The 16,182-nt window shown below is 44.3% G+C and overlaps 1 protein-coding gene across 4 annotated transcripts in view; it reads right to left on the bottom strand.

Moving 5' to 3' along the window:
* mark1 (MAP/microtubule affinity-regulating kinase 1) overlaps positions 1-16,182 on the bottom strand; it is a 238,545-nt gene that overhangs the window by 81,033 nt on the left and 141,330 nt on the right. For all 4 annotated transcript variants that reach the window (XR_005462366.1, XM_038812042.1, XM_038812032.1 and 1 more), the window contains exon 4: positions 3,450-3,498. Coding sequence is in view for 3 of the 4 variants with exons in the window: in XM_038812042.1 (XP_038667970.1) it covers positions 3,450-3,498 (49 nt within the window). In the remaining variant the exon portion in view is untranslated. The remainder of the gene's footprint in view (positions 1-3,449; positions 3,499-16,182) is intronic.

The raw sequence follows: 16,182 nt of genomic DNA, 5'->3' as shown, positions 1-16,182 counted from the left end.
CACGTGAGTGAGTGAGTGAGTGAGCGAGTGTGAGAGTGAGTCCCTTGCCAATGCTCTTCCCCACATAACCTGTCAAAGACTCTGACACCCCAGCTCACTCTGAAGTGCAGATCTAGGCAGATCTACCATGTCAGCATAAGGGTTGCATCCGCAGTGTTGGAAAGGACATTCATCAATGGAAGAACAAAAAAAGCACAAGTAGAACGAGCTGGAATAGACCACATAGAATCATAGAATTTACAATGCAGAAGGAGGCCATTCAGCCCATCGAGACTGCACCAGCTCTGGGAAGAGCACCCTACTTAAGCCCACACCTCCACCCTATCCCCGTAAGCCTGTAACCCCACCTAAACATTTTGGACAACGAAGGACAATTTAGCATGGCCATTTCACTAACCTGCACGTCTTTGGACTGTGGGAGGAAATTGGAGCACCCGGAGGAAACCCACGCAGACACGGAGAGAACGTGTACACTTCGCACAGACAGTGACCTAAGCCAGGAATCGAACCTGGCATCCTAGAGCTGTGAAGCAACATTGCTAACGACTGTGCTACCATGGCCCAACGAGCGTGCTCCACCATTCCCTCCCGTAACCCATATCCCTAAGCTGCCCGAGACCAAATTCTGTCTATCTTAGCCTTAAATATCTTCAATGATAGAGCATCTACAAGCCTTAAATATCTTCAATGATAGAGCATCTACAGTCCCCTGGGCTGGGAAATTCCAAGGATTCCCCTAATGTTTTGCACTCCTTGACCAATGGAAACAACCTCTCAGCATCCATCCCAACAAGCCTCTCGACATAGGCCGGGGCTTCTACTTGCTCAACCTCCTGGCTGCAATGGCTGACTAGAAAGTGTAGGGTGACATCAGTCAGCAGCCATAGTTGGTCCTTCTCTAGATCTGACTGATGAAACCTATTTGAGACCTGCTCGGTGAGGCAGGAGAGAGGTTTGATGATAACCATACACATTGAGGGCCATAACAGAAGCAAGATTCAACTCACTGCGGCGGCGGGGGGGGGCAAGAAGATGATGGAGGGAGGGCTGACACAGGAAGGAGGAGGTCAACGGAGTGTGATGCAGATGGTGAGAAAAAACATGTCAAGGAATGATAGGCTAGATCATTGCCAAGGAAATAGCTCACAGGTGGATAATCAGTTGTACTCTGGTTGAATGGTGGACCAGCTTCGAGCAATGTGAGAGGGACAGCCAAATGAGATTCTTTCTTGGCTATGAGACAAGAGAGTATATGATAACATTAATGAAACCCATTTCAAATTGCAGCAGTGACTTAATTCCCAAAATTTTATTTCAACACACTTATTAGTGACTTCATCTCTGAATATTGGAATCTAGAAATAGTACATGCAATATTGGGTGTAATACTATGAACAATATTCAACCGAACAAGAGTTTATTCTGACATGTGCCTATCTAAATGTGCGCGCAGCAGTGTAGGTAACCCATGGGGCTTTAAGACCTCGAGCCCAGGTACTTGGGAGACTAGAATAGTAATATCCATGCTAATGCAATGTCGCTGGCTTTAATAAAGCCTATTTAATAACAAAATTGTCAGATAGCCAGGCAATTTGGAATTTCTGTTCAGACTATTAGCTTGCTTTGTTGGAAACTGTTTCATCTGAATGATCTGGAAGAAGGAACTTAAGGCACTGTTGCTAAGTTTGCAGATGATACCAAGATCTGTAGAGAGACAAGTAGGATTGAGGAAGCAGGGGGCCTGCAGAAGGATTTGGACAGGCTAGGAGAGTGGGCAAAGAAGTGGCAAATGAAATACGATGTGGAAAAGTGAGAGGTTCTGTACTTTGGAAGAGGGAATTTAGGCATAGCCTATTTTCTAAATGGGGAATTGCTTAGGAAATCAGAAGCACAAAGGGACTTGGGAGTCCTTGTTCACGATTCTCTTAAGGCTAAGGTGCAGATTCAGTCAGCAGTTAAGAAGGCAAATGCAATGTTAGCATTCATGTCAAGAGGTCTAGAATACAAGACCAGGGATGTACTTCTGAGGCTGTATAAGGCTCTGGTCAGACCCCATTTGGAGTATTGTGAGCAGTTCTGGGCCCCGTATCTAAGGAAGGATGTGCTAGGCTTGGAAAGGGTCCAGAGGAGGTTCACAAGAATGATCCCTGGAATGAAGAATTTGTCGTATGAGGAATGGTTGAGGACTCTGGGTCTGTAATCGTTGGGAGTTTAGAAGAATGAGGGGGGGAACTTATGGAAACTTGCAGGATACTGCAAGGCCTGGATAGAGTCGATGTGGAGAGGATGTTTCCACTTGTAGGATAATCTAGAGCCAGGGGACACCATCTCAGACTAAAGGGACGATCCTTTAAAACAGAGATGAGGAGGAATTTCTTCAGCCAGGGGGTGGTGAATCTGTGGAACTCTTTACCACAGAAGGCTGAGGAGGCCAAATCACTAAGTGTCTTTAAGACAGAGATAGATAGGTTCTTGAGTAATAAGGGATCAGGGGCTATGGGGAGAAGGCAGGAGAATGGGGATGAGAAAATATCAGCCATGATTGAATGGCGGAGCAAACCCGATGGGCCGAGTGGCCTAATTCTGCTCCTATGTCTTATGGTCTAAGCTGCCATTAGCTGCAGCACCAAGAATCTGAGCTGCCAGTTAGATGAAAATTTAAACAGCACTGTACAAACTGTGGATCATGCAAAATAAGGAGAAATCGCTGCTATTATTTGAGTAGTGCCAATTTTGGTCCTGGTGACTGGCAGCTGACTCCATTGCTTGCCAAGATGTTAGAAAGCACCACAACTGACTGCGCATGCCCAGCATTCAGCAAACACAACCTTACAAACTGATGCTGATGATTACCCTCTGCGCACCTTGGATAGGGAGAGGTTAAGAGGACAAAATTTAACCGCTCCTGAGCACTATTCAGGGCCCACCCTCCCCACTACCCAGAAAACTATTTCCCAAAATGAGGCACTGGCTTCAGGAGAGTTAAACATTGGAAAGAGAATAAAAATGTGAACAGCCAAAGTAAAAATTAAGTGCAGCATGGACAACATGTCACCTCTTACACAAGAAATACTTGTCAACAGTATGTTGGAAAGACAAATGAACCGGACAAGTTTTTAAAAAAATTTAGATTACCCAATTATTTTTTCTATTAAGGGGCAATTTAGCGTGACCAATCCACCTACTCTGCACATTTTTGGGTTGTGGGGGCGAAACCCACGCAGACACGGGGAGAATGTGCAAACTCCACACGGACAGTGACCCAGAGCCGGGATCGAACCTGGGACCTCAGCGCCGTGAGGCGGTTGTGCTAACCACTAGGCCACCGTGCTGCCCTGTGAACCGGACAAGTTGATGGAAGAGGATAAGTAGAGCAAATTTTTAAAGTAATGGCTATTTCAATTTAATCTGTATTGAACACATTTATTAGGGCTAAAACACAATCTTACCTATATTGGGATGATTCAAAATCTTCATAATCCTTACTTCCCGAAACAGCTGTGAAAATTAAAAATATTAAGCGTTAGAGATATAAAGCCGTTTTTAAAACCCACACACTGGTCTTCATTATAACATGGTACTAATAGGATAAGGACCACTATTGAAATCAGTAGAGAACACTTTGATTCAGTGCATTAATACACAGCTCTTACACCTCTAGTAATTTGGTTAGAATTGAGCCCAAGATGCAAGGCACCTACGAATGTCACTGTCAAATTGAAGTCCAGCAGTTTCAATTGTGCCTCAATGCAAAAAAACTGTACTATAGCAGTACAACTTAAATTGTTTTGTGCCTGGGAACTTTACATAACTTATTTTTCAGTGTTCCCTCTTAACATTATAAACTGGCTGGGGTTGGAATTGACACTCTTATTTCTTTGTTGCTGAACAACATGCAACCTTTAAAATAACTGGCGATCTGCCAGCTGAATGCCAAACCCTACAGTTTCTGGTTTGGACCAGGCGCTGTAGACTGAACTGAATCACAGCTGTCTCAATCTAGTTCCTAGTTACTGTGTACTCTCTACACAACTTCACTCAATTTAGGGCAAACCTTTTAATCTTGGAGAAAAACAGTGTACTTATGCTTGCCTCATCACGTCTCTTAGAAATGTCGCAAAAGCATTCCCCCACAATGAATTACTTTGAATGGCAGTATTTGGTTATATAAATCAACACAGTAACCGGGGTTGCACAAGATTTCACAAAGGAGATGGATGCTCAGTTAATCTGTTTTTGGGTGGTGCTAGAAGGACAGACCCTAAATGAGTCTCGGGGCATTTATCTTTAATAGCCACGCAGATGGATAGATCCACAGTTCAATGTCCCATATGAAGCACTCAACATAGTCGAATACTTCAGTTAAAGTTATCAAGTTCTAGAGTGGGGCATCAACTCATGATTGTTTAACTTGGTCACGGGACCTGACTTGGTGGAGAACATGAACAACATTCTGCAAAGTGTAGTCTGAGAATCCTTGACAACTTGCTGCAGTGCAGCTTGTAGATGGTGCACACTGCTGCCACTGCGCTCTGGTGGTGGAGCAAGTGAATGTCTAGGATGTGGATGGGTTGCCAATCAAGTGCCGTCACTGGGTCACAAACATGGAACTCCTTTCCGATAGCATTACAGGTACACCTATACCATATGGATGTCAATGGCTCAGAAAGTGGCACACTAATTCTCAAGAGAATTAATTATAACTGGGAATTCAGAGACCAAATTAAACTAGATTTATTCTAATATTGCTCCTTTGTGTAAATGCGTTCGACTGGAAATCTATTCCTTTTTTTTTTAAAACAAGCATTTATAAAATTATAACTGTCATCACTTTACAATGCTGAAATATGCGCAGAATTGAAATTGTGCAATGAGGATTAAATATTACTACAAATTATTCAAAATATTTTCTGCTTATTTGAATCAGTGAGGTGCTTCTGCAGCCTGGAAATCTTTCAGTTCACAGTGTTCGAGTTCCAGGATATGTTAGGTGCAAAATAACAAAGCTCCTTTTTCATGAGTTGATACAATTTCCCATCCTTTTTTTAAAAAACTCTTTATATTGGCTTTTCTCATATTTATAAACAGTTGCTATGTATATATATTACATTTTTCTTGCCCGTGCTAATTTACGTTATTTTACAGAGGTTTGTTTTGTCCTTCATTTAACTAACTCTACGTACATTTTGTTGCCCTCTGGATTGGTCTATGATTCCCCCCCTCCCCCATTGGTTTCAGCACCCTTCCTCTTCTCTTGTGGTTTCCCCACCTTCCTTCAGCCCACCCCCCACCCCTTCGAGTTGCGCAGTCCTTTGGTTCCCCATCTAGGTTTTTCCCCCCCTCCTTACCTTACTCCTCGTTGCTGGCCTCGAACAGGTTTTGGAACAGGCCGACAAACTGCCCCCAAGTATCTAGGAAGCCTTCCTCTGACCCTAAGATGGCATACTTAATCTTCTCCAGGTGGGGAAATTCCGAGAGTCAGCGAGCCAGTCTGCACCTTTGGGCGGTGCTGCCGATCGCCAGCCGAGCAGGATTCTCCGGCATGCAATTAGGGAAGTGAAAGCAAGGACTTTGGCCCCCTTCCCCATGTGTAGCTCTGGCTGCTCCAATACCCCGAAGATTGCCACTATTGGGCATGGCTTTACCCTCACCTCCACAACCGTGGGCATTTCCTCGAAGAAGGCTGTTCAGAACCCAGCAAGCTTGGGGCAAGCCCAAAACATGTGGGTGTGGTTGGCCGGGCCTCTCTGGCACCGCTCACATTTGTCCTCCATCTCCAGGAAGAACCTGCTCATTCGGGTTCTGCTCAGGTGCGCTCTGTGCACCACTTTGAGCTGCATTAGGCTTAGCCTTGCGCAGGAGGCGGTGGAGTTCGCCCTGCTCGGGCTTTAAGGGCAGCACGGTAGCACAAGTGGCTAGCTTATCACAAAGGAAGTTATCACAAAGGAAGATAGGTGGGTGGGGCCTCAATTCATGTTTCACATGAGGCCAATCATCTCAGACCCAGGGCATCCTCAGGACATTCATGTGTTTTTGCAACAATCATGGTCAACGTTACCGATACTGGCTTTTGATTCCAGATTTGTTGATCAATTAAATTGGTCAGCCGAAGGTGTCTGACATCTATAAGGTAATGCAGGAGGTGGAGGAGTCGTCAGTGGAAGAGCTGAAGGCTAAATGGGAGGAGGAACTCGGGGAGCAGATAGAGGACGGGACTTGGGCGGATGCCTTGGAGAGAGTCAACTCTTCCTCCACATGTGCGAGGCTTAGTCTCATCCAATTTAAGGTGCTGCACCGGGCCCACATGTCCAGGACTAGGATGAGTACGTTCTTTGGGGGTGAGGACAGGTGCACCAGATGTTCGGGGAGTCCAGCGAACCACTCCCATATGTTCTGGGCATGCCCAGCACTGGAAGGATTCTGGAAGGGGGTGGCGGGGACGGTGTCGAGGGTGGTTGGATCCAGGGTCAAATCAAGGTGGGGACTCGCGATTTTTGGAGTTGCGGTAGAGCCGGGAGTGCAAAGAGGCCGGTGTCCTGGCCTTTGCGTCCCTAGTAGCCCGACGAAGGATCTTGCTGCAGTGGAAGGATGCAAGGCCCCCAAGTGTGGAGACCTGGATCAGTGATATGGCAGGATTTATAAAATTGGAAAGGGTCAAATTTGCCCTGAGATGATCAATACAAGGGTTCTATAAACAATGGCAGTCTTTTCTGGACTTCCTGGCTCAAAGATAGGTATCTTGGTCAATAGCAGCAGCAACCCCCGGGGGGGGGTTTCCTTATTGTAGTTTCTATTATGGAACTTAATATTGTGTTAATTTGCGTTGTTGTTAAAATGCTGTGTTGTTCATGGAGGTGGGGCGAATGTTTATGATTGCTAATATTATTGTTATTTTTGGTATTTTATTATGGTTCGTTGTTGGATCAATTCAAAATTTTTCAATAAAAATTATTTTTTAAAAAAAATTAAATTGGTCAGCCACGGCTCAGTTGATAGCACACTTGCCTCCGAATCACAAGGTTACAGCTTCAAACACCTCTCCAGGACTTGAACACAAAAGTCAAGGCAGGCATTCCAATGCAATTACGAGGGAACATTGCACTGTACGAGATGCTGCCCTTCAGCAGAGACGTTAAAGCAGAGTCCCCCATCTGCCTGCTCGGTGAACGGAAAGATCCAATGGCACTATATTGAATAAAAGCAAGGGAGTTATCCCCGGTGGCCTGGCCAATTTTTATTCCTCAACCAACATCACAAAATCGGATCATCAGCTTATTATCACATTGATACTTGTGGGAATTTCCTGAGTGCAACGTGGCTGTCACGTTTCCTATGTTACAACGTTAGCTACAGTTTAAAAATTACTTAATTGGCTATAAAGTGCTTCGAGACATCCGATGGTCATGCAAGCCTTTCTTTTTTAAGATTATTCTACCAGCTACCGCGATGAGATTTGAACTTGTGTCTCCAGAGCATTAGCCCAGATCTCTGGATTACTATTCCACGAACATTGCCATCATTCCCAATTCCAGGGAGTGCTCTTCCCCAAGCCCCACAAGCTAACCTCTATCCAATCAGACATCTGCATGTCGTATTCAACTAACCTGCGTCACATCTGCATCCCCCATTCAGTGACAAGTTCAACCCCTTCCTTCTTGTCAAGTGTCAGCCCCCTCTCACTACCTCCCCCAGCTGACACGAGACTAACCTGACATCTGCTCTCTGTCTGCTTTTCTGCCCAACAGAGAATCAGCCTGTCAATGTGACTGCTTTTCATGGAGGAACCGTATTGAAAATGTTTTTAAAAACACAGCCGTTGGCAGCATTTACAGAAAACCCATGCTTCTCAGCAGAAAATCTTTACTTGCTCAGAATAAATGTGAGGACCACTGTAACCTCTAATACTCCAAAATGCTTTCTGTTGCAGTGTAGTTTTCCAGAGGTAATTATAAAATTGGTGGCCCAGTGCAATAACATTTAAAACTTAGGAATTATTATTCCATTTTGAGACCTCTCCCCACTATTGGTGAACCCATTCATCCAGAGCATGCAGAAAATGAAATATTTAATTTACATTTATGCACATGTTGTAAGTGTATAAAAGACCATACTATGCACAAATGTTTCTATTTTGTCCAAATAGATGGGAGTTATCTACTCCCACCCAAGAGATACTAACCAAAATCTATGCTTGGCCATCTGCACAAGTACAAATCCAGCTATCAACTCCCTTCCTGTTCAGATCATAACTGAAGAATGGAACAGAATCACTAGCGGAAACACAGAAACATTCGGCATAGATGGTAGCCATTCTGCGCATCACGCCTGTGAAGGCCTAGAAAGAGCAATCCAGGATAAATCCACCTTTCCGCTCTTGTGCCCCAACCCTGTAGGTCATGGCACATCAAAAGCATATCCGAGTGTTTATTTCTGCCTCCACTACCCTTCAGGTAATCAATTCCAGAACCTCACCACCATTTGGGTGAAAAGAATTACCCTAGTCCTCTCTAATCCTTCCACCAATGATTTTTTTTTTTGTCCCCTGATGAATGACGCCTTTGCTAATAAGATACATCCTCTCAATCTATTTTATCTAGGCCCGTCATAATTGTTTACACCTCAATTAAATCTCTCCTCAGGCTCCTCTGCTCCAAAGAAAACCCCAGCCTATCCAAGCTATCCTCATAGTTAAAGTTCTCTATTCCTGGCAACATCCGTGCAACTCCCATCTGTACCGTCTCTAGTGGGATCACATCCTCTATTTAATGCCCTGACTAGAATTGTACGCAGGTGGTGAACTTTTGTTTTATATGGTTTTAGCCCCACTCTGTGCTTCAGTCACTAAAGTATTCATTGCCTTCTTGGAAGACCTCATCAGCCTGTCCCATTATCTTCAGGGGTCTGTGGACAGACACCTTTCAGAGATGTCCCATTTACTGTGAATTCCCTTGCCCCATTTGTCCTCTCCAAATGCATAATATCACACTTCTCCAGATTTAATTTGGCACTTTTCTGCCCATCTGACCAGCCCATTGATACCTTTCTGCCATCTACAACTTTCTTCCTTGCTATTAACAAATGGTCAATTTTTCTATCATCTGCCAACTTCTCAATCAAGCTCCTAACATTTAAGTCTAAGTCATTAATATACTGCAGTGTATTGAAAATTGCACTGTGCACTTTCTTTACTTCAGGCTACCATACCCATTAGCCGTAACCCACAAAAACTGGGAAAATTTTTAGAAACCAGCAAAGGATGATTTTAAAAATAATAAACAGGGAGAAAGTTTGAGTAGGAGAGAAAACTAGTAGAAATATGAAAACAGACAGTGTACTTATCTACAAGTATATAAAAAGGAAAGAGTAGCTAAAATAAGCACTGGTCCCTCAGGAGCTGAGACAGGGGTTTAAAATGTGAGACACAGAAATTGCAGAAACTTTGAACACTTTGCATTCGGTTTCACAGTAGAAGACTAAAAAGGCAACCCAAGAATAGTAGAAAATCAAGAGATAAAAGGAAGGGGGGAAACTTAAAACAATCAGAATAATTGGAGAAAAAGTACTAGGAACATTCTTGTACACATTCTCGCAGTGTCTGTGGGTTTCTTCCAGGTTCTCTGATTTCCTCCCATAGTCAAAAGATGGGCAGGTTAGGTGGGTTTGCAGGGTTACGGGGAGGAGAGTGGACCTGGGTAGGGTGCTCTTTCAGAGGGTCAGTGTAGATTTGATGGGCCAAATGGCCTCCTTCAGCACTGCAGGAATTCTATGGAAAAACTAATAGGACCAAAGACTGACAAGTCACCTGGACCTGATGGCCTGCATCCCAGGATCTTAAAGGAAATAGCTACAGAGATAATGGATGCGCGGTTTATAATCTTACAAAATTCCCAAGATGGTCTCAGTGGATTGGAAAATATAATACCTCCATCAAGATAGGAGGGAGACATGAAGCTGGAACGGGCAGCATGGTAGCATAGTGGTTAGCATAATTGCTTCACAGCTCCAGTCGCAGGTTCGATTCCCGGCTTGGGTCACTGTCTGTGCGGAGTCTGCACGTTCTCCCAGTGTGTGCGTGGGATTCCTCCGGGTGCTCCAGTTTCCTCCCACAGTCCAAAGATGTGCAGGTTAGGTGGATTGGCCATGCTAAATTGCCCTTAGTGTCCAAAATTGCCCGTAGTGTTGGGTGGGGTGCTCTTTCCAAGAGCCGGTGTAGACTCGATGGGCCGAATGGCCTCCTTCTGCACTGTAAATTCTACGAAATTCTATGAAATGAAACTATAGACCAAATAGTCCAATATTTGTCATTGGGAAAGTGCTAGAATTCAATATTAAAAAGGCAGTAGCAGGACATTAAGAAAATTATAATACAATCTGATCAGACAGAGTCAACAGAGTTTTGTGAAATAGTGTTTAACAAACTTCGTTGAGGATGTAAAAAGCAGGGTGGATAAAAGGGAACCAGTAGATGTAGATATTTAGATTTCCAAAAGGCATTCAATAAAGTGTCACGTAAAAGGATACTAGATAAGGCAAGAGCTCATGATGTTGGGGGTGATATATTAGCAGAGATAGCGGATTGGCAATCACGAATCAGAGAGTCAGCATAAAAGCCATTTTCAAGCAGGCAAACTGAAACAAGTGAGGCTTCAGTGCTGGGGCCTCCACTATTAATGCTCTACATGAATGACTTGGATTAAGGTACAGACTGTATTGTAGCAAAAGTTGCTGACGGGATCAAAGAGCATACAGTGCAGAGGGAGGCCATTCGGCCCATCGAGTCTGGACAGATCCACTTAAACCCACACGTCCACCCTAACCCCGTAACCCAATAATCCCTCCTAACCTTTTTGGTCACTGAGGGCAATTTATCATGGCCAGTCCACCTAACCTGCACGTCTTTGGACTGTGGGAGGAAACCGGAACACCCGGTTGAAACCCACGCAGACACGGGGAGAACGTGCAGACTCCGCACAGGACAGTGACCCAGCAGGGAATCGAACCTGGGACCCCGGCGCTGTGAAGCCGCTGTGGGATGGTTGGCAAATCCCACCCATTATCTCTGCAGGCTGCAAAACACATCAACTCCCCAGGGACCACTTCGTCCCCACCCCTTGGGTCAATCCACATTCTTCTGGCCAATTTCATCTGCTATTTAGTAAAAGCAAAACAAAATTATTTTCAAAAACATGACCATTGCAGCCAAACATACTTTACTCCCAGGCTCTTAACTTGCCCCAATATTTAAAAGTCAATATTCCGAAAATTCTCCAATCGTCACAGTATATTGTGGCAAAACGTGAAGGCCATCCACATTGGCAGGAAGAATAGTAAAGCAGATTATTTTTTAAATGGAGAGCAACTGCTAAATGCTGCCGTTCAAAGGATCAGAGTGCCCTGGTACTTAGGAACAAAGGAAATAAGAGCAGTAGGCCATTTGGTCATTGAACTATATATGGCTAATATCTCAGACTAAAGGGACAATCCTTTAAAAGAGAGATGAGAGGGGAAGAATTTTTTCAGCCAGAGGGTGGTGAATCTGTGGAACTGCTTACCGCAGAAGGCTGTGGAGGCCAAATCACTGAGTGTCTTTAAGACAGAGATAGAAAGTTCTTGATTAATAAGGGGATCCAGGATTATGGGGAGCAGGCAGGAGAATGGAGATGAGAAAATATCAGCCATGACTGAATGGCGGAGCAGACTCGATGGGCCGAGTGGCCTAATTCTGCTCCTATGTCTTATGGTCTTATATGCTAGCTAAATGCTATTTTCCCCTTATTATCCCCATATCCCTAATGTCTTTAAAATCTAGAAATCTACCAATTGCAGTTTTGAATACATACTCACTGCTGAGCCTCCACAAGCCCTGTAGTAAAGAATTCCAAAGATTCACCATCCTCTGAAGGAATTCCTCCACATCTCAAATAGTCCACCCCTTATTCTGAAACCATGTCCCTTGATTCTAGATCACCCCCAGCTTGGGGAAACATCCTTCCTGTCAGGTGCTGTAAGATGTGTGCCAATTAGATCACCTTTCATTCATTTAAACTCTAGAGAATACATAGAACATAAAACATAGAACTATACAGCACAGCACAGGCCCTTTGGCCCACAATGTTGTGCTGACCATTTATCCTAATCTGAGATCAACCTAACCTACACCCCTACAATTTACTGCTGTCCATGTGCCTGTCCAAGAGTCGCTTAAATGTCCCTAATGACTCTGACTCCACCACCTCCGCTGGCAGTGCATTCTACATACTCACCACTCTCTATGTAAAGAACCTACCTCTGACATTTCCCCTATAACTTCCTCCAATCACCTTCAAACTATGTCCCCTCGTAACACCCATTTCTGCCCTGGGGAAAAGTCTCTGGCCATCCACTATATCCATGCCTCTCATCATCTTGTACACCTCTATCAAGTCACCTCTCTGCCTTCTTCATTCCAGTCATTCCAGTGAGAAAAACCCTAGCTCCCTTAACCTTTCTTCATAAGGCATGCCCTCAAGTCCAGGCAGCATCCTGGTGAATCTCCTCTGCACCCTCTCCAAAGCATCCACATCCTTCCTATAATGAGGCGACCAGAACTGGACACAATATTCCAAGTGTGGTCGAACCAGAGTTTTATAAAGCTGCAGCAAAACCTCATGGCTCTTAAACTCACATCCCCCTGTTAGTGAAAGCCAACACGCCACACGCCATATTAACAGCCCTTTTAACCTGGGTGGCAACTTTGAAGGATCTCTACATGTTGTAATTGATAATATGGAAAGATGTGTCATTTGAAACATGGAAGTCTGGCAATATCTGGTCTGAGAGAAACATGAGAGGATACAGGAAAAGATCCCATGAAGGGTTAATAGCAGCTGCAAAGAGCAGGATTATAAAATGCAGATTCCTTCTCCCAAACAAACAGGATTTTTGTAGGAAGCTAAAAACAATGGCTCACACCTTCATTGAAAGTAACTATCTTAGTAAGCATCTGGAAAAGCATGGATGAGAGTTTCAGTTGAGCTAAGTGATAAATGTAAACCTTTCAAGTTATAACCAAGTGGATTTTTAGCATACAGCTAAAAGAAATGTTTCACACCTTTATTGAAATTAACTATTTTAGTAAGCAGCTGAAAAGGAAAGGATGAGGTTCAGTTGAATTTGGTGACAATTCTAGGTGTGAAGTTCTGCGAACACCAGGTAAATCAAAGAGAATTGGAGACTATCAGTCTACGAGAAACATAAAGTCAAATTCAAAGTCAAAATTATGAGCTGGGGACACAATTGGAAAATAAAACTATAGAAATGACAGGAATTAAAAGTTAACACTTCTTGAAACCAAAGCATTTTTGAATATCACAAAGGAACTTTGAACATCACAAAGGACAATGTAATCAGATCTGAGGGCTGAGGCCATGCCCAAAATGAATACTCAGTGTTAGAAAAATTCAGATTAAAAGGTACCTTTTACAATCCAAGGGAAATAAAGTTACTTTACAATAAAGTCATAAAAACTTAATAACTGTTAGAAAGAGAATATAAACCCGAAGAAAGGGGACAGCCAGCAGAGCCAGCTCGGTGCATGGGAAAGATAGGACATAGCAACCGAGCTCACAGCTAAAGAAGACCAGATTTTTAAAAGATTGATTGTCAAGTTGGGCCTGAAGGTCCCTTCAACCAACCAGAAGGATCCAGAAGCAAGATCTTTTAACTTTTCTGTAAAGACAGTGATTGCATATTTTTAAAAGAAAAAAAAAATTATAATAAAACAAGTTAAAAGTTTTAACCTGAAACAGTGGTTATTAGCCTACTTTACTTAGAAACGCAAGACCCAGGATATCAATGCTACTAAGGGGTAAGTAGGCAGAATTCTTCGGTGAAGGTATGGGTTATACCGGGGCATAACGTGAAAATATAGTTTGACCTGAATAGCACCCACCAAAGCCTACATCGGAGTCAGGGAGTGAGAATCCCTGTTCACCATTAAGAATATCAACCCTTTTTGGTATCGGGGGAATTCTAAGAATAGTGGTGAGCTTTTAACTTCAACGTGGACCCCAAGATCCTGCTGTTCCTCCACACTTCCATGAATCCTGCCTTTAACCCTGTATTCAGCATTCAAATCCGACCTTCCAAAATGAATCACTTTACATTTATCTAGGTACAACTCCATCTGTCACTTCTCAGCTCAGCACTGCATCCTGTCAATGTCCTGTTGTAACTTGCAACAGCCCTCGACACTATATACAACTCCACCAACCTTTGTGTCATTGGCAAACTTACTAACCCACCCTTCCACTTCCTCATCCAAGTCATTTATAAAAACCACATAGAGCAGAGGTCCCAGAGCAGATCCCTACGGGACACCACTGGTCACTGACCTCCAGGCGGAATACTTTCCATCCACTACCACTCGCTGCCTTCAATTGGCAGCCAATTCTGTATCCAGACAGCCATATTTCCCTGTATCCCATGCCACCGAACTTTCTGAAATGAGCCTACCATGGGGAACCTTATCAAATGCCTTACTGAAATCCACATCCACTGCCCGACCTTCATCAATGTGTCTCGTCACATTCTCAAAGAACTCAATGAGGCTTGCGAGGCATGACCTGACCCTCACAAAGCCATGCTGACTATCTTTAATCAAACTATGTTTTTCTAAATAATCAGAAATCCCACCCCTCAGAGTCCTTCCCAATATTTTGCTCACCACAGACGCAAGGCTGATGGGTCTGTAATTCCCAGGGATTTCCCTATTCCTTTTCTTGAACAAACCTAGTCTCCTCAATCTGTCCTCATAGGAGGATCCCACCATACCAGATATCGTTTGGTAAATCTTCTTTGCACTCCCTCTCTGGCAAGTATAGCTTTCTTTAGGGAAGTAGGCCAAAAACTGTACAATACTCTAGGGTCGGCTTCATCAAAGCCCTACACAATTGCAGCAAGACATTTTTACTCCTGTACTCAAATCCTCTTGCCATTAAGGCCAATGTACCATTTGCCTTCTGAATTGCTTGCAAAACCTACACATTAGCTTTCAGTGACTCATGCACAAGGATACCAGGTCCATTTGGACATCAACACTTCCTAATATCTTATGAATCATGAATCACAAATGGTTGGCCTTTATTTGCAAGAGGGATAGTGTATAAAATAGGGCAATCTTGCTACAACTGTACAGGGCATTGGTGAGACAGCATCTAAAATAGTATACAGCTTTGGTCTCCTTACTGGAGGAATATACTTAAATTGGAAGAGAAAGTTCACTGGACTGATTCCTGCGATGAGGGGGTTGTTTTACGAGGAAAGTTTGAGCAGGATGAGCCTTTAGAAGAATAGGATAATCTCATTGAAATGTAGAAGATTCTAAGGGGGCTCAACAGAACAGAAGCTGGGCAGGCATTTCTTTTCAGGGGAGAATCTAGAATTAAGGGCACGGTTTGAAAATAAGGGGTCTCCCCATTTCAGATAGAAGAATTTGTTTTCTGGAGGTTGCTAGTCTTTGGAATTCTATTTCTCAGGTCAGCTGTGATCTTATTGAATGGCGATGGTAAAAAATATAAAAAAGCATAAAAATATAAAAAAGGTACATTGGGTGGGATTCTGTGATCCTGAGGCTAAGGGTTGACGCCGTTGGAAACGCCGTTGTGTTTCTCGACGGCGTCAACACGGCCTCAGGATCAACAATTCTGGCCCTGATAGGGGGCCAGCACGGCACTGGAGCGATCCATGCTGCTCCAGCTGCTGATCCTGGCGCCGCGGTGTCCACACATGCGCAATGGCACTGGCGCCAATGCGCGCATGCACAGTGGCTCCCTTCTCCGCACCGGCCCCGCGCAACATGGCGCAGGACTATAGGGGCCAGCACGGAAGAAAGGAGGCCCCCAGCCAGAGAGGCCTGCCCGCCGATCGGTGGGTCCCGATCGCGGAGCAGGCTACATCGGAGGCTCTTCCCCCTTCCCCCCCACAGGCCGCCCCCGGACCCTTCCCCGCCGAGATCCCGCCGGCTGAGAGCAGGCGTGAACGGCACCGACGGGACTCGGTTTTTTTTACGACGGCCGCTTGGCCCACCCATCGGGGCGCGATTCGCGCCGGTCGCAGGGTTTTCCAGCCCGGCCCGAGAGAATCCCGCCCATAATTTTCCTAGAATGAAATAAAACAAAAATGAAGATTCTGCCTATTGATATT

This window comes from Scyliorhinus canicula, chromosome 1, assembly GCF_902713615.1.
Source record: "Scyliorhinus canicula chromosome 1, sScyCan1.1, whole genome shotgun sequence".
Lineage (NCBI taxonomy): Eukaryota > Metazoa > Chordata > Chondrichthyes > Carcharhiniformes > Scyliorhinidae > Scyliorhinus > Scyliorhinus canicula.
The sequence above is the reverse complement of the archived record's forward strand: the minus strand, read 5'-3'. Positions and strand labels throughout refer to the sequence as shown.